Source organism: Gopherus flavomarginatus, chromosome 2 (genome assembly GCF_025201925.1).
Source record: "Gopherus flavomarginatus isolate rGopFla2 chromosome 2, rGopFla2.mat.asm, whole genome shotgun sequence".
NCBI classification, from domain to species: Eukaryota; Metazoa; Chordata; order Testudines; family Testudinidae; genus Gopherus; species Gopherus flavomarginatus.
In genome coordinates, this window is record NC_066618.1 from 6358168 (window position 1) to 6384360 (window position 26193).

At 48.8% G+C, this 26193-nt stretch overlaps 1 protein-coding gene across 1 annotated transcript in view; it reads right to left on the reverse strand.

Annotated features, from left to right (window-relative positions):
* PTH1R (parathyroid hormone 1 receptor) overlaps positions 1-7244 on the reverse strand; it is a 186085-nt gene extending 178841 nt beyond the window's left edge. The window contains exon 1 of the mRNA XM_050942628.1: positions 6788-7244. Within this exon, the coding sequence (XP_050798585.1) occupies positions 6788-6862 (75 nt within the window). The 5' untranslated portion in view covers positions 6863-7244. The remainder of the gene's footprint in view (positions 1-6787) is intronic.
* Between the last annotated feature and the right edge of the window lie 18949 nt (positions 7245-26193).

The following is a 26193-nucleotide window of genomic DNA, read 5'->3' on the forward strand; positions in this document are numbered from 1 at the left end:
ATAAGGACACATGGGGCAGCTTTAAATTTGCCTCTGTTGGAGACATAAAATCGGAGACTCGTAGGACTGGAAGGGACCTCGAGAGGTCTCTAGTCCAGTCTCCTGCACTCAAGGAAGGACTAAGTATTGTCTAAAATCAGACTGTATGATTCATTACTAACACTCCCAAGCTCCTTTGTTAATTCACAGGGTCAAATCCTGATTCCATTGAAGTCAGAAGTTGCTTTGCCACTGACTTCAAAGGGACTAGGATTTTGTGCATAGCTTTGGAAGCCAGAAGGTACCATTACGACCATCTTCTGACCTCTGCATAACCCAGGCCACAGTGCAGTGCATTAGCGTAGTACTTTTATCCAGTGTTGCGAACTCGGAGGGTCTAAAACTCACAAGTCAGGCCCCCTACCACGGGAGAGCAGCTTAAAAATCACGAGATTTTGAAGGATAAGACATCTGGGGTTCTTTTATTTTCCTTCTTGGGTTTATGCCTTTAGGGGTTGGGAATTCCAGCTTTTCTCCTCAACCACCAGGGTCAGAAACTTTTTTTTTTAAATGAAAGCGTAAAGTCAGGACTCCAGGAGCCAGGCATTTAAGAAAAACATCAACTATCACAAGGCTGGCGACAAAGTTGGGAGAACTGGCATCTCTGGGCAGCGGCTGGCTTTGTTTTGGTTGTGTGTGCACCACTTAGCACACTGGAGGTCCTAAGCTTTGGTTAGGGCCTCTTGAAACACCCACAGCATAACTAACAAGGTTGATCCTTCAAAACACATTGCCACCGGATGCTATTGCTGTACGGAGTCAAAAACCAACAACAAAGCCCTGATCTGTCAGCTGGGGAGGTGTTGATGCGAAATGTGCAGCTCAAGCAGATCTCTGTGTCACAGCTCACTCCCAGCACTCGTTTGCAGCTTGACATCCTCCTCACACAGTCATTTACCCCTCGTGCTCTTCTCCCTTTAAGGGCAGCAACACCTAGGCCGAATGTAACTCGTTCAGGTCATATCTGCCATGGGAACTCGGAACTTCTTGGCTTGTAAGTCACGCCCTGTGCAACATTCTAGCGCCGAGGCTTGTTTGCTTTGTATTTTGTGGTTTAATATTTATAGTTCAGGGAGATCTGTTAATCCCAAAGTACAATAACAAAATTTTTATCTTTCATAAATATACTGTAGTTGGATCAGCAGCCTCCCAAGTGTGAAAAAAAAAGAAGAACATTTCACACATTGTTTTACGCACTTCAGGGCAGCCTTTTAAAGGCAGTTGGACAGTTGAGAATTACAGCTTCTCTAGATGTGATTTTTTTGACAGTGTTTCGGGACAGAGTGTGATGACGCATTCCTTCTAGCTGTAAATTATTTAAGGAAGAAGGCAATCAGTCAACTCTATGATTATTATTTTTATTACCATAGGACCTGGGCTCCAAAGTCTTAGACTAGGAATCCATTACGCTAGGCCCTGTACAAACTCAGAACAAAGCGACAGTCCTTGCCCAGAGAGCTTGTAATTTAAGTAATGTAACACTTCCCGTTGCCAAATTCCATGAAGACGTGGCTCTAATCAGAAAAGCAAAGAGGTAAAAACAGCACCACCGTAAATCCGTCTTCCCTAGATACTCTGAGTCCAAGCTGATTTGTGCACAAACGGCCAGATTCCCCGCTGGTGTCTATCGCCTGGTCCAGAAATCCCTGCACATCATGAAGGACCTAAAAAAAAAAAAAAACTATGGCAAGGCAAGAGTCTGTCCTACCTGGCACATCAGCTAAATTGGCAGCTTTTACTTCTGATTTCTTAGCAGTGCTGACAAAACGAGCGGCACAAAGAGCATGACGAGATTTTCAGATCTTAGGGACTCTAGTGCTGACGGTTACAAAAACGACTGGCCTGGCTCCTCAGCCGACAGATATCGGCCTCGACTTCAGCTGGAGCGATGCTGCTTTACGCCAGCTGAGGATGTGGCCCGGTCTCTTTGGACGTGAAACTGAGCAGCTCTGCCATGAAGCCAGGCGAGAGATTATACATGTGGAATGCAGAACAGTGGCTTGTTGACAGAGCATCTGTTCTGATGATAAATGCACTTAAAGGCAGCACCCAGGTTAAAAGAGAGAGAAGGAGAAACAGTTGGAAAAAATCCTCAGGCTTTTTTTATTGTGGTGGTTTTTGGGGGAAGTCTTTTTGCTGGGATGTTTAAAACTCGCCTTTAGGATTAAGATGAGGTGCCTGCGGTCTCCCCTGGCCTATGCTCCAGTGACACCCCTCACACAGAGTTTCTGATGCATGCAACATTTCTATTACAAACCCCTTATTTTCAGGACTATGCAGCTAAGACCAAACCATCTCCCTCCATGTGACTGCCCCGCAAAGTTCATAAACTCTTTGCCTCCACCACACAGACTGCAGGCACAAACACACCAGCCTGTATGAACCCAGCACTTGCGGCCAACTCCTGTCCTTATTTGCACTGGCGTAAATCAGGAATAACGCCACTGAAATCAGTGCAATTTCTCCAGGTTTATGCTGAGAGCAGAATTCTACCCTAAAAACCTTATTTTGCACAGACAGCAAAAGATTAGAATCCAGACCTCCTACGGCCCCACCAATCTTATTGAAGTCAACGGACCTGAGTCTGATATCACCTGCATCAGTTTTACACTGCTGCAACTCCATTGCGGGGTTACTCCTGATAGACACCGATGTCAACAAGTGGAAAATCAGGCTCAATGGAGTTGCAACAATATAATGAGAGAGGAGTATATAACCCTGAGAGCTCTGTCTCTTACCTTACACTGCACACTAGATTTCATGCCATTGCCTTGCAATTGAGGCTGAAAGATCCTATCGGTATGAAACGTTCAAGCTAATTGAAACGTGGTTCAGACAGACAAGATGTTGCCTGTCATGTGTAGCTGCTGAAGAAGACACTGCATAGCACTTTACACCCCTAATTTCGATCTCCCCTGCATTCACTCTTTAATGGTCTAACTCAGGGGCTCTCAAACTTCATTCCACTGTGACCCCTTTCTGGTAACAAAAATGACTACACGACCCCAGGAGGGGGGACTGAAACCTGAGCCCACCCGAGCCCCTTCACCCCGGGTGGAGCAGACACCAAAGCCAAAGACCAAGAGCTTCAGTGGGGCTCTGGCTTCGGCCCTAGGTCTCGGGAAATCTAACCCCAGCCCTGACGACCCCATTAAAATGGGATCACAGTCCACTTTGGGGTCCCGGCCCACAGTTTGAGAAGCGCTGGTCTAACTCAAAGTTGCAGGGGATGGGTTAGCAATCTAAGCCTCTGGTTTAAAATACCTGGGCCACACACTGATCTCAGCTTCGGCGGGATAAATCCCGGTAAAGTCAAAGTGATCAGAACCTAGTCCCTGGCTTCCCCAGATCCACGGCTTCAAATCCCGGAGGTTCCATGTGGCCCCTCATCCTTTGGAAATTGATAAACCGAGTTCGCTGGCTGGAAGTCTGTTAACCGAGGTCCTGTCTGCTGGGCATGGACATTAAAGGTCACATACCACGTTTAGCAGAGATCTGCCCCAGAGTCGGTGGCCAAAATATCTCCTACCCCAAGTCCATTGCTGTTATGCCGTGTGTTCACTGCCAGACACCCCAGCGGTGATTGCGTTTCAGTGATTGCTGTCTGAGAATAGTCTATTAAACACATTGGGATCCTTTAGCTTCTATCTAGCTACATATATGGCCCGTGTCACTGTAGTATTGGAGCAATGAAAGACGCTCTATCAATGCAAATACCGCACAGCATTGTTCACGTTCATTTTCAGAGTAGGTTAAAAATCAGGCCCCCGACACAGATAAAGTTCTGCTCTGTATTACAGGTTGCAGGTCAGCAACATGACATGCTTTTAACACTCAGGATCATAAGCCCTGTGTTCCTTCGAAGTAGGAGGTGAGAGGAATACAGTAAAGAATTTCTTCCCAGTCCATGGATCATAAGGGTGGTTTTGCAGTCTCTCAGACAACTTTCTTAGCTGTCTTCGCTGAAGTGTTTTAAGAGCGACCGAGGTATTTTGGACCTGCAGCTCCGTGGGCGCCTGATTGAAATGAATGGAATTACGTCGGAGTGACACTGGAGTAACACAGCAATGAATCTGGCCCTCTGCATGCAACTAGAGTGAACGGTGACAATGCAAAGAGCAGAGATAGTGCAACTCCCCCTGAAAGGACAGCTAATCTGATGTCTCTTGCACTTACGCAAGTGTCTCCGTTCACTTCAGTGGACTTACTCTTGATTTACACTAGCACGCGAGCAGAATCAAGCTTTCAGTACCGGCGCAATCAACAACAGCCTTATGCCAGAATCTCGGTCTCCTGTCAATGCTGCAGAGTTAATCCCAGAGTTTCAGATCTGAAGTTGCAAAGAATCCTGTGGCACCTTATAGACTAACAGACGTTTTGGAGCATGAGCTTTCGTGGGTGAATACCCACTTTTTCAGATGCATGTGGTGGAAGTTTCCAGGGGCAGGTATATATATGCTAGCAAGCAAGCTAGAGATAACGAGGTCAGTTCAATCAGGGAGGATGAGGCCCTGTTCTAGCAGTTGAGGTGTGAAAACCAAGAGAGGAGAAACTACAAGCCAACTACAGAACCAGTTTCTCCTCTCTTGGTTTTCACACCTCAACTGCTAGAACAGGGCCTCATCCTCCCTGATTGAACTGACCTCATTATCTCTAGCTTGTTTGCTAGCATATATATACCTGCCCCTGGAAATTTCCACCACATGCATCTGAAGAAGTAGGTATTCACCCACGAAAGCTCATGCTCCAAAACGTCTGTTAGTCTATAAGGTGCCACAGGATTCTTTGCTGCTTTTACAGATCCAGACTAACACGGCCACCCCTCTGATACTTGACAGATCTGAAGTTGTCTGTTTGCTGGGATTTCTCTCTACCTCTGATCTCTGTCAATGAATAATTCACTGGTAAAATATCCATTAACAATCCACAAGACCTGAGACTGTCTATTTGCTCGTTAACCCAGTGATCACAAGGCTTTTGGGTAGCAGAATCAGTGTGTGTCTATGTGGTGGGGAGCAGGGAAGGCTTTAGATGGACAGCACAGCATATCCTCCTGCCCATTTTCAATCGTAGCGTTTGTGGCAACACAGATTTAGCAGATTCAAGTGACCGTATTCCATCAGCACCAGCCGGGGTCCCCGATCGAAGTCAATGGGAGTTTTGCTGTTGACTTCAACTGCAGCAGGTCTGAGAAATGTGTTGTTAGCAGGTGGCACATACTTTACTATAGTAGCATAACCCCAAGTGGGCTGGAAGTCACTGACAATGTTGGCTTTTGGTCTGTTCAACATCAGACCCAGGCAGAGGTGCTGGAACAATTTTTATAGTGGGGGTGCCACTGTAAAGCCTGTATATAATGAAAACCACTTTGAGTCAGGAGGTGCAATAGCACCCCTAGTTCTAGCACCTATGAACCCTGGGAGAAGAAACATGATCAGACACCAACTGTTTCAACCCCCGCGCAGTCTATAGCCACCGGCCCCGGAACGGCACATCTCTGCAGTGTCCACTGATTTTCTTCCAAGTGCAGCTAAGTTCCTATTCCTCCCCGAAACAGAGAGGGGTGAGTCTAGAGATTATCTGAACATATGTGATGCTAGTTGTTTTTTCTTGTTTCACTAAGAGCCATTGCACGGGCAACATGACAACAAAACAACAACACAACACAACAATGGAATATAACACTAGAACCTTCTGCCACATCCCCAAGCAATGGGCCCGAGTCCTTAACACAGGCAAAACTCCCAAATGAATTTCAAGGGGAACTTTGTTTGAGTGAGGGCCGGGGGACCGAATCCCATTCTAAGCACTTTCCATTTTCTACATCTAAAAGCGGACAGGATCACAGGCAGTGACCCTAGACCTTCTGACCCATTTGCCCAGCATCAAACATGCTTAGTAATAACAACGCCAGAGCGAGGAAGACGTATATAATAGTTTTGTAAACTAATGGCTGACAGAGCACATAGTGTGTTTTCTGATGTACAAAAACTGATGCCTTATGACATTTCGCTTCATCCATAAAGATGAGCAGAGCAAGTCGCCTTTGGTCGTTCCACTCTGCGATGTAAACCTTTTTTTGTTCCACTCAGGAAGATAATTGTCTTAATAGAGATTAGCTCCTTGTATAATAGCAGTCTCACCATATAAAATCACTCTATATGATATGTGTACACACACACAGATGGAAAACACTCTTAGATGATATAGGGTTAATACTACTTTCATTCCCCTGAGTATAAACCATATGCCTTCCATGCGCTGACGTTTTGGACTGCAAGGCAGATCCAGTATGCTACCGTACAGAGTCACTCGCAGAGCTGAGAGCAATTGTTTGCTGAAATTAAGCTTTACCATGATTAAATTAAGACTAACATTGTCATCCGGAACAGCGGACAAACATTTTGTCCCGATTAATAGGATGCCTTTCGGTAGGGGGTGGAGTGGGGCTGATCCTAGGATTATTTCTAATAGCTGGCTCAAATCAGTGTAAAAGTAATTTGGAAATGGGTAATGAAAATTCTTCCGAAAGTACAGTCATTTTAATTTCATCTGGCGTAGCCACTTTCAGACTAACAGCAGCAAGGACTCAGCGCAAAGATCTGCCAGCAAAATCAAACATTGGTCTAAAAAGCCAGCGCTTTGCTGTTTCTAAATCCTGGTACAGTAAATTACTCATCAAGGAAACAGCCTCAGCTAAAGGAAACAATTGCTCGAGAATGTGCAGGAGAAAGATTTAGCAACTTACCAGAGCATAGACAGAACTCAACACCGAGCAGCAGAGGATCAAACCCAGGCTGTGATAAACCAAATATGAGCCCATATCCAAGAGACTTATTGCAGCATCCACGATCTCTAAGGGAAATAGAAGGACGAAGGATCTTCCAGGGATCCAGCTGTAGATGATTTTTTTTTCTTTTATTTTTCTTCCTTCTCAGCTTTTTTTTTTATTTGCTTGTTTGTTTCCACAGTTTTAGCCAGAGAGGCACATGACAAGAAACCCCAGTCCTTTGCTTCGCTTTCTCATGGCTGGAAATCTATGCAGTTTCAGAAATGTAGGGAAAGAGTCCATGTGAAGGGAGCACCAACACCCAGTTCAGTCAGAGCAGCAGTTCCTGGTGCTGTTTGTTTTGTGTGTGCATCTGTCTCAGAGCAGAAAAATCACATCCATATGTCAAAACTGCTATTCTGCTTCCTTTTTATGAGGCAGAGAGAAGTTCAAATAATTTCTTTGTCAAACGCAAACACACAGTAAGAGAGAGAGAAGTGGGAAGGGATGGGGGGGAGTTTTTAACCACTGCTTTATTTTTAGATCTAGTAATTTTATCTTTTAGGCGCGGGGGTGGGGGGAGTTTGGAAAAAAAGCTTTTTTAAGCAAGCAAACAAATCAGAAAGTTACAAATTAAAAAAAAAGTTGGAAATATTTTCACTTAGCAATTACGTTTATGCAAACAGGAGTGCTGCTGGGTATTTTTGCTTGTATATTTCAGTACTGCTCAGCGCCACAAGAGGTTTATTTTGTCAACCTTCCCTGGATGCAATGTGTTTTAGTTACAAATACGGATTTTTTTTTCTTCTCTCTCTCTCTCTCCCTTGCTCTCTGTCTCAAAGGATCTGCAGTTTCAAAAAGCCAATTGAGTATGGGGTGAAAGCGTGGGGCTGAAGGGCTGCTCTCTCTTTTTTTTTTTAGTAGTTTATTTTAGATGTGGCAGTAAAAACTCTTCTCACTTACTCCATGAAATTTTCCAAAATCTACGCTTTTCCATTTGCACCAACGCACACACAGGCTTCTTGTCCTGCCCTCAACCAAGAATCAAATCACCGCAGCCCAGTAAAGGAAAAGTTGCTGCTTTTCTCTCTCCCTCTTGCTGCTGCTGTTGCTTTAGACTCACTTACGGAATGAACATGATGACAGTCCGTTTACTTCCACATAGACAAGAGGGGATTACAAAAGAAAAGAGAGAGAGAGAGAGAAGACAATACACTTTTCATTTGGGGAAATCTACCAGCTTCCCAGGATACACTCAGTTTGTATTGTTGCCTTCAAAACACATCGACCCTGCCGCTTCAACCAACACACTCACACAAAAGACAAGACAATCTGGAGACTAGAACGTCCTTTTTTTCTATACTAAAATCCCACACCCAACCAACACCCACCGATGAAATTTACCAGTTTGTTAGTTTCACGGCAGGAACGTTACTCCGAGCTCTCTGTCCGTTTCATTCATAAAGCTGCAAGAAAAGGCACCGTCTCTTCCCGAGCAAAGGTTTTAGTTTTATTTAGGGCGGAGCAGCAGCCCTTCTTTTACACTGGTTTTTTTGGGGGGGTGAGTTAAATACGAAATAATGCCCCCCCAATTTAATTTTATTGCTGGCGATTGATTTATTTTTTGTAACTTGGAGAATCAAATCGTTTGATGGATTTTATTTTCTTTTTGCAGAAGCAGCAGGTTTCTGCCAGGGGTTGTGATTATTATTAAAGGGGGGGGGGCTGCGAACCGTTGCGAGAAAATATCGATCTAGATCTTTGGAGGGCAGGCGGTAAAAGCATCAGATTTTCACAGAGTGGAGCTGTGTGCGTTTCTCTTTTATTTTTTGGAGAGAAGGGAAAAAAAAAAAGTCTCTACGGTTGCTTTGCCCTTTCTGGAGAGAGCGAGCGAGCTCCCCTGCGCTGTGAATGGGTGCCTTCAGCTAGCTTTATGAAAAGGGGTCTCTTTCCCTGCAAAGGTAGCGTGTGTGAGAGAGAGAGACATAATCCTGCTCTTGATGCAAACTCTTCCTCTGGGCTCCCGCTCTATGCCAGCCTGAGCAGATCTCGGGGAATGTGTGTGGTTTGGGAGCAAAGAGGCAGGTATAGAGGCAGCATGGGCAGGACCCCATTGGCTGCTGGTAGCCGCCATGTGACCACCAGACAGTGAACCACAGGGCTAGTTGTCCACACCCCCCACCCCACCCCACCTCACCCCCCTCCGCAGCCAGTGCTCCCTGCCAGCCTCAGCTCACGCCTGGTCGGGGCTTCTCCGCTGCCCGAGGCTCTTTCAGGGGCTGCATAGGGACCCCATGGCCCCGCAGATAAAATGCACAGCATTTAAATCCCTGTGGGGCGGAGTGGGGGCTTGGCATGGCTGGAGGCACCCTCAGAGCAGAAACAGATCTTCTAGGGTAACAACCCCCTTCCCTTCCGCCCGTGGGAGACGAGTGAGATTTTGCAAAATTTGGAGGCGAGCAAAGGGGTGGGCTCGGATTTGGAAACTGGCTCCTTTGAAAGGGGGAGCAGGAGATTTTTAAGTGGGCTGCTTTTTATTATTATTCCAGTTCTGAACTTCGTGCCTGGGGAGGGAGGGGAGATATTGACCTGGCCGAGAATGGGTATATTGAAGCGGGGGGCTGAGGAAGAGAGGGACCCACCTGGCCAGCCCACTTTCTGTCCCCCCCCCCGGAAGGAAGGAAGCGGCGGCTCCTTGCCCCGCGCTTTCCAGCAGCTCCCAGCTCTGTGCCTGGGTTTTTTACTCGCTGAAGCTATGCGGGGAAACAACAAACACAGGCCATCAGCCAGCGGTTTGTTTACCTAGGGCCTCTTTGTGCTAGGTCAGTACTTCCCCCGGGGGTGGGGTGGGGGATTGAACCGGGAAAGAGAGAGCCCACTGCCCGGCCCATACCCCTTGGGCCCGCTAGGAAGCGCTTCAGGGCTGGGAAGGGAGGGATCGCCCAGGGCCGCTCCAGTCTGCTTGCTGGCTGGCGCTTTTCTCCAGGCTCTGTACATTTGCAAAAGTCCTGCTGCTGCTGCTGGGTCATTTGCCTCCGGGAGCATTGCATTCCCCGGGTCTGCTTTGCTGCTGCGCGCAGCCTGGCTCTGGGGGTGGACGTCCTGCCAGGACACGTCCCTCCCCAGGGATTCTCCATGGCGGTTGCTGTGGATCATTTGTTAAGGGCCCCTGGTGAGGGGGGGTCTTAGGAGACAAAACAAGTAAAGACCCTCCCACTCAGACACTGGCAGGAAGGGGCCACAGGTCTGGAAGCAGGGGCGGCTCCGGGCACCGGCGCAGCAAGTGCATGCCTGGGGCGGCAAGCCGCAGGGGGCAGCCTGCCGGTCACCGTGAGGGCGGCAGTCAGGCTGCCTTTGGCGGTGCGCCCAGGGCGGGTGCAAGGATGTTTCGCGCCCTAGGCGAAACTTCCACCTTGCGCTCCCCCTCCCCGAGCCCTGTGGTAGTTCTCCGTGCCCCCCCGTGGCAGATCCCCACCTCCCTGCTCTGAGAAGCCCCCCGCGACAGCACCCCCCCTCCGCCCTGAGGCGCCCCCCCCACGCTAGCTCCCCCCCACCGGCCCGGGGAGCCGTGCAACAGCTCCCCATCCCACCTCATCTCTGCTCCACCTCCTCCCCGAGCACGCCGTCGCCGCTCCACTTCTCCCACCTCCCAGGCTTGTGCTGACAAAGAGCTGATTGGCGCCACAAGCCTGGGAGGGAGAGAAGCAGAGCGGGGTGACGTGCTCAAGGGAGGAGGTGGAGCAGAGGTGAGCTGGGGCAGGGAGCGGTTCCCCTGTGTGCCGCGCCCACCCTTACTTGCTGCAGGTGGCCCTCCCCGTGCCCCCCTGCCCCAGGTCCCTCCGCCTAAATGCTGACGACGACCGGGGCGGCCAAAGATCCGGCCGCTGCGGTCGCCATAGAAGGACCCGAAATGCCCCCCCAAATGCTAGTGCCCTGGGTGACTGCCTAGGTCGCCTAATGGATTGCACCGGCCCTGGGTGCGCCTGCGGGAGATCCGCTGGTCCTGCAGCTTTGGCGGCAATTCGGCGGTGGATACACTGAAGGCACGGGACCGGCAGACCTCCCGCAGGCAAGCCGCTGAATCTGCGTTACCAGCGGACCTCCCGCAGATGCGCCGCTGAAAGCCACCTGACTGCCGTGCTTGGGGTGTCAAAATACATAGAGCCGCCCTTGTCTGGAAGGCACGGATCCTCAAAGGTGCTGAACTTCCAAATGGCCCGAGGTGCCTGACTCCCTGGGAGGATCTGGCCTATGCTTATGGGGCCAGGACTAGGTTTTCATTGCGTGCATGTGCGGCCGAAACCCAATGGAGCCCTGATCATCAGACAGATAATAAGTCCATACACAGGGTCTTATACAAAGCCTACCCAAGTCAGGGAGAGGCTTTGGCTCAGGGCCGCAGAAGGGCCTCGAGTCACGGTTGTCTTGCCCCCTGTCATTTGTCTCTGTGCAAAGTGCATATGAAAGGCAGAGCGATCAGAAGAGACCAAGGCAACAGGGAAGTAGGTCCATTGGATTTGCCAGATCAGATGCCTGGTGTGCACATGGGACTATCTGTCTTACCTACTTACACGGCCTCCCTCCGGGCAGTGTCTGAACATCTCACTGTGTTTGCTGTGTCATCACCGTGCCGCTATGAGGTACTGCAGGCCTGTTAGCCCCTTATTACAGATGAGGAACAGTTCCACAAAAGTCTTTAGGCTCCTAAATCACTTTGAAATCCATGGGAGCCTAAGTACCTTTGAAGATCTGGGCCTAAGTGATTTCCCCCAGGTTACACAGGAAGAGCAGCAAATTGAACCTGGATCTCTGTAGTCTCCAGCTAACACCCTAACTCCAGGACCAACCTTCCCATCCTGTGCCTGTGCAGGTGTGGGTCCAACTCGGCCGTATGTGCTGGGGTGACTGTGTCTGTCAGCGAGTCAGGTTCTGATTTGCTCCACTGAGGGGATTTACCCCTCTGGTGTCAATGGGGAAACAAGCAGGCTCTGAGTGTGTGTGTACATGTATGTGCCCCACCAAGGAAGGTCCTGCAAGACGAAAAGCAATCCCTGCCCTATTACTGTTCTGAACAGGCCTCTGGGATTTGGACTAAGTGCTTAATTTCTTTGGCATAAAAAACCCACCCAAACAAACAACAGGAATATAGGAGAAGACCCCAGCTGGTGTCAATTGCTGCCATCAATGGAGTGATGCCAATTGACAGCAGCTACGGATCTGGCCCAAATACGTCTCGCATCAATAGGCCTCCTGACCTGCTTTCCTTTTCTTGGGCCGACATTCACAGAAGCTTTGAAAAATAAAACAATCTCCAGTTTCTTCCTTGCACGTGGATGGTGGTTTCTTTTTTCACTGAAGTGAAGGCTCCATCTTAGAAAAAGTTCCTTCTGCTGTTCCTCTGCCCGGCTTCGCTGTGATGGCATTTGAATTGTACCCACATCTCCCATGCACATTGTTTAATGCAGCCCCACGCTTTACTGATCTGCTGGGGAAGTCACTGGTAGCCACTGGCCTGACATAAACAAGCTTGTCAATTGCGCTGTAAACCAGAAGTGTTGCAAGACTTATTCCCAGAAACAGAGTCAAATAACAAAACCTCAATGAGCTAAGAGGGAGAGTTGGACTATTTTGCTTTGTTTTCACTTGGCTATTGATAGTTGTGGCTTTATGTGTAAAGCCGGGGCCAAAATACACAGGGTGGGCCTTGGCTTTGCCAAACTTTACCACCATGAACAAACAGAAAAGTAGCTGAGCCTTGTAACTGTATTCTTCAGTCTTGCATATAAAGTCAGGGAGTCCTCGGGGGCTGGTGTTTTAATACAGAGAATGACAGTGTTCCTAATGGGAGAAAGGGGGGAAGAACTCTCTTATTGAGGGCCCGACCCTGTTCATAAATGTCCCGTAGACTTCAATGGCCGCTGGCCCGGGCCCTTCTTGAGGATAGTGTGTAGACCTGTTTCTTTACTGCATATTGCACATAAAACCTACAACTGAGGGAAATTTTCACATGCCAAGCTATGGAGCCGGTAAGACCATTTCCTAGGTGTGAATGACAATGCAAGATAAAGAAAAAAGAGAGAATGAAGCAGCTGCTTTCACCAATGTATCTGAAGGGACTCCACTGGTTTCATTAGTTACTTCAGGTTTATACTGGTGTAACTAAAGGGAGAATTTGATTCTGGGGGCCTGAGATATTTATATGGCCCCCATCCCCACACTGCACGGAGCATCTCACACCCTTCAGTGGGTTTGTTTTGTAACACCCCTGTGAAGTGCAACAAGCCACATTGTACAGCTGGGAAAAGAGAAGCATAGACACAGTAAGGCCCAGAGCCTTGAGGTATCTGAAACCAGGGGGAGGATCAGAGCTTAAGTGACTTGCCCAGGGCGTGCAGGAAGCCTGTAGCAGGATCAGTGATTGAACCTGGGTTCCCAAGCTAGCACCCTAACCAGCCTTCACCTCTCTCTACTCTGCTACACCAGTGTGATACCATTAAAGCCAACAGAGCGAGGCTGGTTGAGACCACATGGAGCTCTGGCTCTTTGACATCAGGGGAGTCACACCGGTGTGATGGAGCAGAGAATAAGTACTCTACTCTGTAGCGTGTTAGATACATAATCTCCAGATCCGGTGAAGGCTGTGACTAATAACACAGTGGCGCTGCAGCAGAGGAGCTGGTCTAGCTAGCCTTAAGGTGACCAGAGAGCAAATGTGAAAAATCGGGTTGGGGATGGGGGGGATAATAGGAGCCTATATAAGAAAATGACCCCAAAATCGGAACTGTCCCTATAAAATCGGGACATCTGGTCACCCTAGATGGTCTGGGAGAGACCCAGCCACACACCGTCTTCTTGTGCAGTAGAATCTTCTTAACTGAGGCCCACACTGGTGGGAAGGGAAACAGAGCACAGAAGTGGTCGGCTAGAATATCAGAGGCTTAGCCGGGCCCATCGTGCTGGGAGCTGCTCACTTTTATGGCCCAGGCTGCTTGAAAAATAGAAAGAGCCATAAAGCTTTGAGATATTGATGACGCTGTGTTCAAGAGCAGCTGCTCGCAGCCGAGGGACGTTGTCAAAGAGGGGTGGCATATTTTAGTCTCTCGCAGCAGCTTCCAGATCAAATGGACTCCATTCACTAATCTAAATGGGATTCTTCTAATTGCCCGGGCTGCAAACTCAGCCTGCAAGCCTGAAACCCAGGCTGGGCTCTCATCTGCCTCTCTCACGAACATCAGCCAGAAAAATTCTGCAGGAGGACCTGAGAGGTGAGTTTTTTCAGTGATGCTCCGGAAGCAAGAAATCCATCTGGATCTCCGTGACATTCATATCAAGACCTGAAGGGACCATTAGATCATCCAGTCTGAACTACTATTGTACAGTAATACAGGACACCAAATTTCAGCTAGTTATTGCTGCTTTGAGCCCAGTGACTTGTGTTTGGCTAAAGCACAACTTCTGGAAAAGCCATTTGATTCGAAGACATCAAGAGACAGAGAATCCATCAATTCCCTGGGGTGTCTGTTCCTTAAGAATGTCCCTGCGGGGGCAGACCAAATGGTCCATCTAGTCCAGTATCCTGTCTTCTGAAAGTGCCAGATGCTTCAGAAGGAATGAACGAAACAGGACAATGTATCAAGTGACCCATCCCCTGTTGTCCAGTCCCAGCTTCTAATAGTGAGATTTCAATGGTCGATCACCCTCACTGTTAAAAAATTGTGCCTTATTTCTCATTTGAGTTTGTTTGGCTTTAATTTCCAGTCATTGAGTCTTGTTATACCTTTCTTTGCTAGATTTAGTATCTGATATTTTCTCCCTGTGAAGGTAGTTAGACCCTATAATCAAATCATCTCTCAGTCTTCTCTCTGACAGGCAAGAGAGGTTGAACTCTTTAAATCTCTCACTGCAAAGGCATTTATTTTCCACAGCGCTCAAATTATTTTTGTGGTTTTTCTCTGCACCTTCTCCAATTTTTCAATATCCTTTTAAAATTGTGAACACCAGAACTGGGCATAAGACTCCAATGTCGGTCTTTTTCTGGTTGTGATTGATAGGAGGAGGGGGGATACCACTGGATCTGCTGGCCGAAAAATGCAGATGGTTGTTGCAAGAGAAATTGAGGGGAGATGAAGAGAGTCTTTTGCCAAAAGCATTTCCTGAAAAAACGGTTTCAGTTGTTGGTTGGTTTTTTTTGTGATGGTTTCTGATTCTTCAAAACAACAGGAAATTTCAAGCATAATGAAAATTTTTGGTCATTTTTCATTGGAAAAATGTTTTGCCAAAAAAAAGGATCAACCAGCTGTTCTCTGCAGTGATTGCTTCATCTCCAGCCAGGTGCCCCTGACCTGGGGTGGGGCTGTGCTCACGGGATCACAAACACCCTTAAAGAGGAGCTTGACTCATTTAGCAGCCACCTCTTAGCATGACGCAGGACAAAAAGCTGCAGGGCCAGGAATGTAGGGAAGCAAACACCTGTGAGTACTGTGGGTTAACATCTAGTTAAATACAGGCCTGGGATCTGACAGCTCCACCTGCGCTGCTGTGGAGAATGCATTCCACTGAGCCGCTGTAGAAAGATACCCACTCCGTGCAGGAGACGGGGAATTGTAAGGCTCCTGCAGGATAATTCAGAGGCTAGGGGCGCGATTCTCCACTGGTGTAAATTGGTGTTGCTCTGCAGAACGCAATGGAGTAATGCCAGTTTACACCAGCTGAGGATCTGACCCTATGAGGGCCATTTCTCCCTTTGCTGAAAGCCCTGGTTTGTACTGAATGGCAGAGGTGACCTATCGCTGCAAGGGGGGCCAGGTGTCACTGCTGGAATGCGCCTTTGTTCCTCCTCTTTCAACAGAAGCTGCTGAAGCCCTGTGCCAGACCGTCCCAAGGAAACTTCCGGTCCGGCCACCTCAAACCTTCCGCCAGCCCTACATTGACAGCTGGGGAGAGAAAGAGCAGAGGTGTCTCCTGGATGGATCCCATTGTTTGCTTCCACAAAGCGAGGGACTAAACACAGGCACTTATCTCGATCTCCTTCTATAGACTCAGTGGCAGGAGATCAACATACAAAGGGGGACCTGGGAACGACAGGGTGGCCTTCCAGCCTCCAGAAATGTTCCATGTAAACCGAGATCCTCATCAGAGAGCGGTTTCTCTAGAACAAAGCACCCTGAAAGACACAGAAACAAAATCCCTGGGTGAAATCCACACCCCTGCTGGCAAACAACAGTCAAGCTAGCCATCCGATCACCAGCCACAGGGAGTGGAGGGGACTGGGGCATTGGCCTGCAGGTGAACAAAATCCTCATGTTGCTAGTTTTCTATATGAACCATATTTAACTTGTTCTTTACCTCCATTAGCACCGGCAGCGTATGTGGCCAAGGGTCATTGGGACACAGGCGTGCGTTCCACTCTCGTGAACTGATGGACTTTGTTTCCATCCAGTTGCATTTTCATAAACTTCAGTGACCAGGGGCACCTATGTAGGTGTTTCCCAATCTTTCATTTAATTGGCAACCTGGAAAATGCCAGGTTTGACTAACCAACATCTCAACACAATGCTTCAGCAGATACACTTTGCTAAACACCCAGGTCTGAACCCTGAACTCAGCGATGCTGGTGATAATCCAGAGTGACTCTGCGGAGCCACTGGAGTCACTCTGGATTTACAGCCATGTAACTGAGATCAGAATCCAGCCCGAGTAGGATCTGTCAATCACCAGACTAGCCCTGCTGTCTTCCTGATACAAGATGGCAAGATGCACAAACCATTAAAATCCTCAGGAGCTTTAAGTCACCTCATCACTGCCCTGGTCCCCAGGGGAGCCAGTTTGGCCCCTCAGGTAATGTAGAGCAGGCTGAAGGTTGCTCTAAGTTACACTGGCTTGCGATGATAGTCTAAGGGCCGTGACACTGGCCAGAGATCACCAGAATATGGCATGCTCAGACTACACCTCCTGGGCGGGGGAGACCAAAAAGGGGCAGCACAGGGCGGGCAAAGCAGTATCTATGCTACCTGAGGATTTTCCCATGCCAGGGGACCCTGTAGCATGGCCCGGGATCTGTCCCACAATTGTTTTCTAGCCATGGAGAGGCAGGGCAGAAGGGTATGTTGGGTTTAGGTTGTTCGCTTTTCCTCCCACCTCCGAGGGTCATTCTTGATTTATTAACTCCAGTCTTTAAAGCTAGATTCCAAGTGAAGAGACGTTTTCTCCCTCCCCTCCCCCACTTCCCACCCCGCTGTTAATCATAGGTCAGCTGTGTTTAATGATTCACGTGCATACAGTGCATTACCAAATAGCCAGGGAGCCCTCATAGGGTCACGCTAAGAGGCGACGAGATGCAGGTGGGGTACGTCACAAAAAATGCATCCTCTCCTCCACCTCCCCCTGCGCACTGAGAGATATTCGTTCTGACCTTCCTTGGACATTTCAGACTGCACCCACAATTCTCTCTGACAGGCTGAAGGTCTCTGCTGGCTCAGCGGGGTTTACATCTCTGGTAGCTCAGATCTTGAGGTAGAGAGAGGATCAGTGGTAAGCAAAAGCTCACAGACAAGTCAGAAAAATAACCATCGGGTTTAACAAATGCTGAAAAGAACTAACTGGAGGAGCTGGAGAAAGTTCTGAGTTTCTGCAGAACTCCAGCCTTCCCAGGACAGCGCGTTCCTTCACTGAAGCAGCAAATTCAAATCATCCCTTCCGCAGAGCCAGCTCTCATTGGCAGATTGTCCCCTGAGAATCAGTGGTGTTCCCACCACCTGCCTGTTCCAAATTAACTCCTTCATAGTAGCCAGCTGCAGAACCGCAATGTTCCTGTAACTCCTTGGCTTTGATCTGCCACTCGAGTCGATTGATACAGCTTCAGTGGAGCTCTGCTAATTTACAACTGCTGGAGATCTGGTAAAATAGTACAGGCCCAATTCTGCCCTCACCATAGACGCTGACTCTGTGGTGCTGGGAGCACACATGGAAAAAATATAGTGGGTGCTCAACACCCACCAGTGGGATCTGCCGATCAGATCCTCCCACTCCCCCCACCCACTGCTGATCAGCTGTTCAGCAGCAGGCAGGAGGCGTTGGCAGGGAGGCGGAGGAGTGGAAGCAGGAAGAGGCAGAGTGAGGGTGGGATATGCTTGGGGAGGGGGCGGAATGGGGCGGAAAGAGGCAGAAAGGGGGCGGGAAGAGGCAGGGTGGGGCTCTGGGGGAAGGGTTGGAGTGGGTCAGGGCCTGGAGTGGAGCAGGGGGTCGAGCACCCCGGGGAAATCAGAAAGTCGGTGCCTATACCCCTCACATGCGTGTGAATAGAGAGCACTCCAACCAGAGATCCATGGCTCACTTTGCCTAAGCATTGCAGCCCTTAGATACTTCTCTGACCCCATCCCAACTGCAAATGACATCACAGCTCGGCCTACAGTGACAACTTCCCCACTGTACCAGACGAGCTTCGTACGTTACAGCAGTTCTTGGTCACAAACACATTCTTGTGTGACGGAACTCAGAACTAGCAAACTCCATGACTTGTGTTCTCGGAGCTGATTTAACCGTGTGCAGTAGCCTGGCTTTTTAATTTGAATCCATGCAAGGAGGATGGGTAGGTGGCGACAGGAGATAAATGATCTTATTGCTGCTGAGTCATTTGGGGAGCAGGGAGGGCTATTTTTACAGCTGCTGAGCATGTAACTCAATCCCTGCTATCATAAACAGCCATAGAGCGCCTGTCCTTGCAAAGCGCTATCTATCTCCGATGAACTTGTTATACCGGGTGCATGGGGTGTACTTGAGTCTGCCATGCAGTCTCCGAACGATAACATCTCGCCCTGGGTGAGGCTCCTAGGCAGTTCACAGTTCAGTTCCGATTAGTGCTCAAAGGTGACAGTTTGATTCTGCGGAATGTCACTGGCAATCTTAAAAGGCATAGATTGCGTGAGATTGTTCCAGCAATCTGCCTGGGCTGGAAATAATGCAAAAGCAGCCCCTCCCACGGTGGAGCATCTTACACGATCACACTGATGCACAGGGGCATTGGGCTTTACACTGAAAGCAGCAGAAGTAGTTTTGACAGTACATTTTCCTGCATGTAATGGGCTATTTTATCTGCTGATAAATGGCAAATTCAGTGGGATGGCAGGGGTGAAAAGCAGGGCTCAGTTTGGCCTTGATCTATGAACTCCTAGTTTATCTCTTTTAATATTTTCATGCTTTGAGCATCTAGCACAAACTGGGCCAGAACCCAGCTCTAAACATTGGCAGAACCCAGATTCTGACCTGGCCCTTCACTCTATGGGCCCAGGCAAAGCCCTGTTTTCAAGCACCCCTGAACTCTAGGAAAACTCTGAACCTTTGGATACAATGGGAGCTTGTCTCAGCCCGATGGAAATTTGACCATGAACATCAGTGGTCTCAAGCCCTTGCAAATCAAGCCCATCTGCAATCTCTAGGCTAATGCATTGAATCCAGCTTCGGTTTGGCATCACAGACAGAGTGGGAAAGAGGTCAAGATTTGAGACCTATCTGCTGGCTTGTGCATATAAAAAAGTCAGTTTTTATCAGGAGTACTCTCAGATTAATACCCTTGAAATTTGCGAAATATCCTCACAAACCAATGGCTTTTTAAAGCCACCCTTTCCTCGGTGCAACTAGAATCCATGGTGCCAAAGTCGTTTTGTTTTCAGTTGTCGGCTAATTCTGTGGACTATTTGATTATTTCAGGTAACGTGTGATTACAGGCAATTTTCTCACTGTCTTCCTACGTGCACCATGGAGATAAAGGATTCTGTAGCAGAATGGCATAAAGAAATAAAAGCACGATCATTCAGAGACTAGAACAGAGACTGTCAAATCCCAGCGGATTCAACAATATCAGGGGTAAACTCCTGTCTTCCTTCTGATCTCTCAGTCTTATCTGCATATTTCCTTTAAATTTAATTCATTAAGTTTCACAGAGTTTAAGGTCAGAAAGAAGCATTAGATCATCTAGTCTGATCTCCTGCATCACAAAGGCCATTAAATTTCACCTGGATACCATTATATACCTTTGATTTAGTAATGCTTTTGATACAGTCCCACATGACATTCTCATAAGAAAATAAGGGGAATGTGGTCTAGATGAAATTATTCTAAAGTAGGTGCACAACTGTACTCCAAGAGTGGTTATCAGCGGTTCACTATCAAACTGGCAGGATCCATCTAATGGGGTCCCGCAGGTGTCAGTCCTGGGTCCGGTACCATTCAGCATTTTATTAATGACTTGGATCATGCAGTGGAGAGGATGCTTATAAAACTTGCCGATAACCCTAAGCTGGGAGGACTAAACAGGGTTCAAAAAAGAACTAGGTAAGTTCATGGAGGATAGGTCCGTCGATGGCTATTAGCCAGGATGGGCAGGGATGATGTCTCTAGCCTCTGTTTGCCAGAAGCTGGGAATGAGCAACAGGGGATGGGTCACTTGATGATTCCTCGTTCTGTTCATTCCCTCTCAGACACCTGGCACTGGTCACTGTTGGAAGACAGGATACTGGGCTAGGTGGACCTTTGGTCTGACCCAGCATGGCCATTCTTATGTTCTTATAATTGGAATTCAAAATAATCTTGCTAAATGGGAGAAGTGGTCTGAGGGCAACAAGCTGAAATTCAATAAAGACAATTGCAAAGGGTTCCACGTAGAAAGGAAAAATCAAATGCAAAACTATAAAATTGGGAGTAATTGGTTGGGGGGTAGCATGGCTGAAAAGGATTGGTGGGTTGAGCCAACAACACGATGCAGTTGTGAAAGGGGCTTATTCTGGGGTGTATTAACAGAAGTGTTGTATGTAAGAAACAGGGTGTAACCCTCCCACTCTACTCAGCACTTATGAGACCTCACCAGTGTCCAGTTTTGGGTGCCACACTTTCAGATGTGGACAAATTGGAGAGACCAGAGGAGAGCAACAAAAACACTACAAGATTTCAAACACCCTAACCTATGAGGAAAGGTTAAAAACCAAGGTATGTTTGGTCTTGAGCAACGAAGACTGAGGGGAGGACCTGATAACAGTCTTCAAATATGTTAAGGGCCGTTATAAAGAGATCTGTGATCAACAGTTCTTCATGGTCACTGAAGGTAGGACAATAGCATTTGGCTTAATCAGCAGCAAGGGAAATTTAGATTAGATATGTGGAAAATCTTTCTAAATATAGGGATAATTAAGCACTGGAACAAGTTATCAAGGGAAGTTGTGAAATCCCTGTCATTGGAGGTTTCAGGACAGGTTGGACAAACTTTTAGGTGTCACGTTTAGATGTACTTGGCCCTGCCTCAGCACAGCAGGGTGAACGAGGTAACCTCTCGAGGTCCCTTCCAGCCCTGCATTTCTATGATTCTATATTAAGTCCAGAGACTTTTAGACTAAACCACGTCAGTCCTCAGGAGACCAAAAGGTGTGTCAGAGGGAGACACCAAGGTGCATAGGTGACTGGTGAAAATATTCTTGGGGGGCTGATTAAAGCTGTCAGCCTTGCCCCCTTTCCCCGGCATGTGTAGGCAGGGAGTGGGGCAGGGGAATTGCTGTATCTCTCTTGGCTTGGTGTGGAGAGGAGACTCCCTCTGGGGGTGAGCGCAAGCCTGCCCCACTCTCATCACACAATGGTGGCTCCTGTCCCATGGGGATGGGCCCAGGTCCCCACTCTGGCCCACTGGCTGTTGCCATGCACAGATCTGGTGGGCTCCTCTGAAGGGGGCGGGGGCTACCCATCTGACCCCTGCCCCAAGAAGACATGGAGAGGTGGGGAGAAAGGTCACCAGCCCCATGTAACACTCTAAAGTGAAGATGGGAGGCTGATGCCGGGGCTAACACGGTGAGGGGCCCAGTGGGCGAGTCACAGGGGACTAGAGCAATTGAAGAGAGACGGGTTGGTGCAGCCAGGAGTTGGGGGCGTTTGCGCTGATCTGTAGGGTAGATGGACATGGGTGTTGGGGGCAGCAGAAGGGCCTGGGGGACGGGAAGAGGTGGTGGAGTAGCAGGGGACAGAGGGTGATGGGGAGAATGTATTTTGGGGCTAGGGAGGTTTTAAGAGGTGATTTTATTGGGGGAAAGGGGTTTAGGCCAGTGGGGAACAGGGGCAAGGAAGGGGCTGGGCAGCATGAGGTTTTATGAAGGTGTGTTAAATTAATGGGCAGCAGGTTTAAAACAAATAAAAGGAAGTTCTTCTTCACACAGCGCACAGTCAACCTGTGGAACTCCTTGCCTGAGGAGGTTGTGAAGGCTAGGACTATAACAGGGTTTAAAAGAGAACTGGATAAATTCATGGAGGTTAATTCCATTAATGGCTATTAGCCAGGATGGGTAGGGAAGGGTGTCCCTAGCCTCTGTTTGTCAGAGGATGGAGATGGATGGCAGGGGAGAGATCACTTGATCATTACCTGTTAGGTTCACTCCCTCTGGGGCACCTGGCATTGGTCACTGTCGGCAGACAGGATACTGGGCTGGATGGACCTTTGGTCTGACCCAGTGTGGCCGTTCTTATGTTCTTATGTGTATTGGGGAGGGATGTTGTGTGATAGGGGTGGGGTTTACTGGGGGTATGGGCTGGAGGAGGATGTTTGGGGAGTGTTTATTTGGCAGCAGGGGATTGGATGGGTGGAAGCAGGAGCTGGGGGGCATGGATGGGAAGGGGAGTGGGACAGAGAGCTGTGGAGTGGTACCAGTGGACACAGCTGGCTGTGGCTGGCAGACTCCTTCCCCCATAGCCCCTTCCCCCTGTCTTGCTCCCTCCCTTGCTGGCCCCAGCCCCAGCTATGCTTGCACTGGGGAGGGTGGGTCTGGCCACCCTTGCCCTGAGACCATGACCTCAGCCTTGCCTTGCTGTCTGGCTCCAGGGACTCTCTCTGCTCATCCTGCTGCTGGGCAGCTGGCCCTGTCGCTGCTGAAGATGCCTGGGTGATCCCCTCATATAGCCCTAGCTACCTATCACGTATGGTGAGTGTCTTGGTCACCGAGGCCCCTGCAATGGCAGGGAACAGATGAGGTGAGATCTACTCAGGTGAGCTCCACCCCATGCTGCAGGGGAAGGCAAAAAAACCTCCAGCATCCCTGCCAACCTGCCCTGGGACCAAATTCCATCCTGATCACCATCAGTTTGACCCTGAACATGGGAGCAAGACACACCAGGCAGACACCTAGACAGCAGGTTCTCTGCACCACCTCAGAACACTGATACACCCCATCCAGTGTCCCAACTCCAGCAAAAGCCATTCTCTTCTTCAAAGAAAAGCAACCCCCCTTCCCTTCCCGAACACATCGAGCCACTTGTGTATGGGGGGAGGGATCCCTTCCTGACCCCTGCAGGTGACCAGCTGAAGCCCTGAAGCATGAGGCTGAAGGATAGTCATGATCTTACTGCAGAGCTGCATGTGTTAAAAGCCATGTATATTATGGAAGGAAATGCAACCAGCCATGGGAGCTAAATTTTGAAACCCAATTTGCATCAGAAGCTTGCTGCAACCATCACTGACCACATCCTGATGCTTGCTCCATTCTGCTGCAAGAAAGGGAGTGAAAGATAAGGTCTCATCTCCCCAGTTAGAGGAGGGGCTGGTGATGAGGGCTGCTTGCTAGCTCCAGAGCTAGGGAGAGGCGAAAATAGGCAGAGTTCCCTGTGCTCTGGCTATCCACAGCTGGCAGACAGCTCCTTGGGGAGCCATTGGCAACAGGTGGATGCTGCTGTAAATGTTGCCAGGGCGAGAGTAAAACCAGTCTGCAGCTCTGACCCCAGTGCCCAGAAAAGATTGATACAGTTTCGTGGATTCACACAGTGCAAGAGGCAGTTGGACCAAACTAGCACATTGAAAATAACTCCAGGAGCCTGTTTAAAAAACACTCCAGGCCCAGTGGCTCAGGCCCTCAAAGACCTAGCTTCAGCTCTTAGCCCTGATTACCACCCTAGGCTGAGGGAGGGGGAGATGGACTGTTCAGCAGCCCCCTCTTCCCTCCCTTTTCTGGCTGTTGAGGGGCCATGGAGAGATCACTCATAAAGTCACCTGCTAGGGGTCAGATTTAAATGTTGGCTGGGTGGGAATCCTTGGGGGGATGGAGGATTCTGGAGAATTCTCTGCAGCTTGAGGTCTTCAAACCACGATTTGAGGACTTCAATAGACATAGGTTAGGGGTTTGTTATAAGTGTGGGTTGGTGAGATTCTGTGGTCTGCATTGTGCAGGAGGTCAGGCTAGATGATCATAATGGTCCCTCCTGACCTTAAAGTCTATGAGTCTATAAAATGATGGGACGAAGCAAGACAAGTGACAGATCAATTTCCAACGTGAATGATCCTGGCTTGCAGGCAGCTGGATGGCTCTGGAGAGTGATAGTGGGCTTAGTGCCCCCTGTAGCTGGTTCAAAGCTGGCCCAGACTCGTAGCGCCTGTCTGGTAGCCTCTGTGACATAAGCTGGTGGATTTGAGCCAGGTCTTTTTGGGCAGCTGACTGCAAGGAAAACTAGCAGCACTGTTGTTGCGCCCTTAACAAAGACGGGCCAGCACTGGGGTGGTCGTCTGCTGCTGAAGCAGCACCACCCTGACATTAGCCACAAACCACCAGCAAAGAGAAGATTTTGTTCTCCTGTGTTGTTATTCCAGGCCCTTTTCCCGGCCTTAAATCCGCTTAACACAAGAAATCCCCAGTGGCTCTGTTGCCACAGGACCAGGTTGCTGCGGGTCAGCAGTGGCTCAGTTGCTTCGTTATCTCTGGTGCTTTCAGGCTTCAGTGACTTTCTTATCAGACAGTCTTTATTTTCTCTGGGATCTCAGCCCAGGATAACCCTTTAGTATGTGCTGGGCCTGGGAGGCGGAGGGGGGCAGTTCTGAAATCTTCATATCAGACGCAGCCTGCACCTGGCAGGGAAAAGTCCATTCCCACCTCCTTTCCAGTCCACAGCCCATCGCCATCCGCCTCTGCTCCTACTCACTCCTCATTAACACACAATTGTTTTCCATTTTGAAATCCAGTTTATTCACAAATCAGAGCCTGGAGCAGCCCTGGAAGCGATGCCTTAAAACCCACTGTCCATTGTGGTTGAGTGGCTGCCTCTGTTGCTAGAAGTTGATTCTTGTGGAGCCCTAAATCAGCTGGGATAGGTTTATGTACATGGATTTAAGGTCAGCGTTTGCATTTCACTATATCATTCAGCCCCATTCAGTGGTAGAAGCTGGGGCTTGATTTATACAAGGAAGGAGTATTGCCTGGAATAGCAGGGGAAATAGACTTGATGAGCCTGGAAGTTCTTTCCACTCTTGTGTTCCTACAGAACTTGTGGCAGGACGTTATAATTTTGAGAGGCTTTTCGGCATAAGATTCCCTGGTTTTTATTTTACCAGCCAGCAAACGGGAATCAGTGAAGGCTGCTTGTAGGGAGCTGGATAGTTCAATTTTAGAGCTGATTAAAAAAAAAACAAACAAAAAACACCTTTGCTAAAACTTTTGAAGTTGTTTCCCTTGCGCAGGGCTCAAAACCAAAGAACCTCACCCCACTCAGTATTTCTTTGAAACCCTGCTTCCCCGTGCCCCCGCACAGCCTTCCCACTGCTAACAGCAATAAAATGAGGTCTATGTGTGCGTGTAGGTGTGTGCATGTTTTTTAATTTTTTTCCTTTCTGCCACTGAGGAACCTTGTCACAGTTGAGGAGGTTTCAAAAAGCAGGAGTGGGAAAAGGAGACAGTGGAAGACTTCTGACTCCTTTGCCATCATTCACTGCATTGCAGCCCCTGGGGAAATGGGGGGAGGCTAAAGGAAGAAAGGGGTAAGAAAACCCAACCCCCCAACATTCAAAAGCTCAACGTTGACAATTCTTGGTTTTGACAATGAACCCAAAAGCTGCCTCCCCCATTTAAGTTGTTGGTTTAGAAAGGACGCCATTTCCCCCTCCAGTCTGAATGAAACAATATCACCCCCCTCCACTCAGGAGACTGGCAGAGGGACATGACACCGGCACAGGGAGGGGGCTAGCTTATATTCAGCTGGGAGTGGGGTAGTAGGTGAAAGGGAAGGTGTCCTGAGACAGTGAATGGTTTTGCCTTTTAAGGCAGTGAGACTTGCACTTGCCAGATCTGGGTTCGAGCCCTACTCTGCCATTGACTTCCTGTCTGACCTGAGGCAAGTCATTTAGACCCAGATCCTCACTGGGATGTAAAAACAGGCATAATACTTTGTTTAAATTGTACCTCTTTTGACAGGGACTATGCATCTGAACAGTGAGGAACCAAATAGGACTGGGATCTTGCTTAGGGCATCTGGGTGCTACTCAACAATAGATGCTACTCGAGTATCAATAAGAACCCGCTGGCTGTTCAGTGGCTGTCTCGTCTCAATCCGGTGCCTGGTACATACATTTCAATACAGTGGCTTAGGCTATGGGCCTC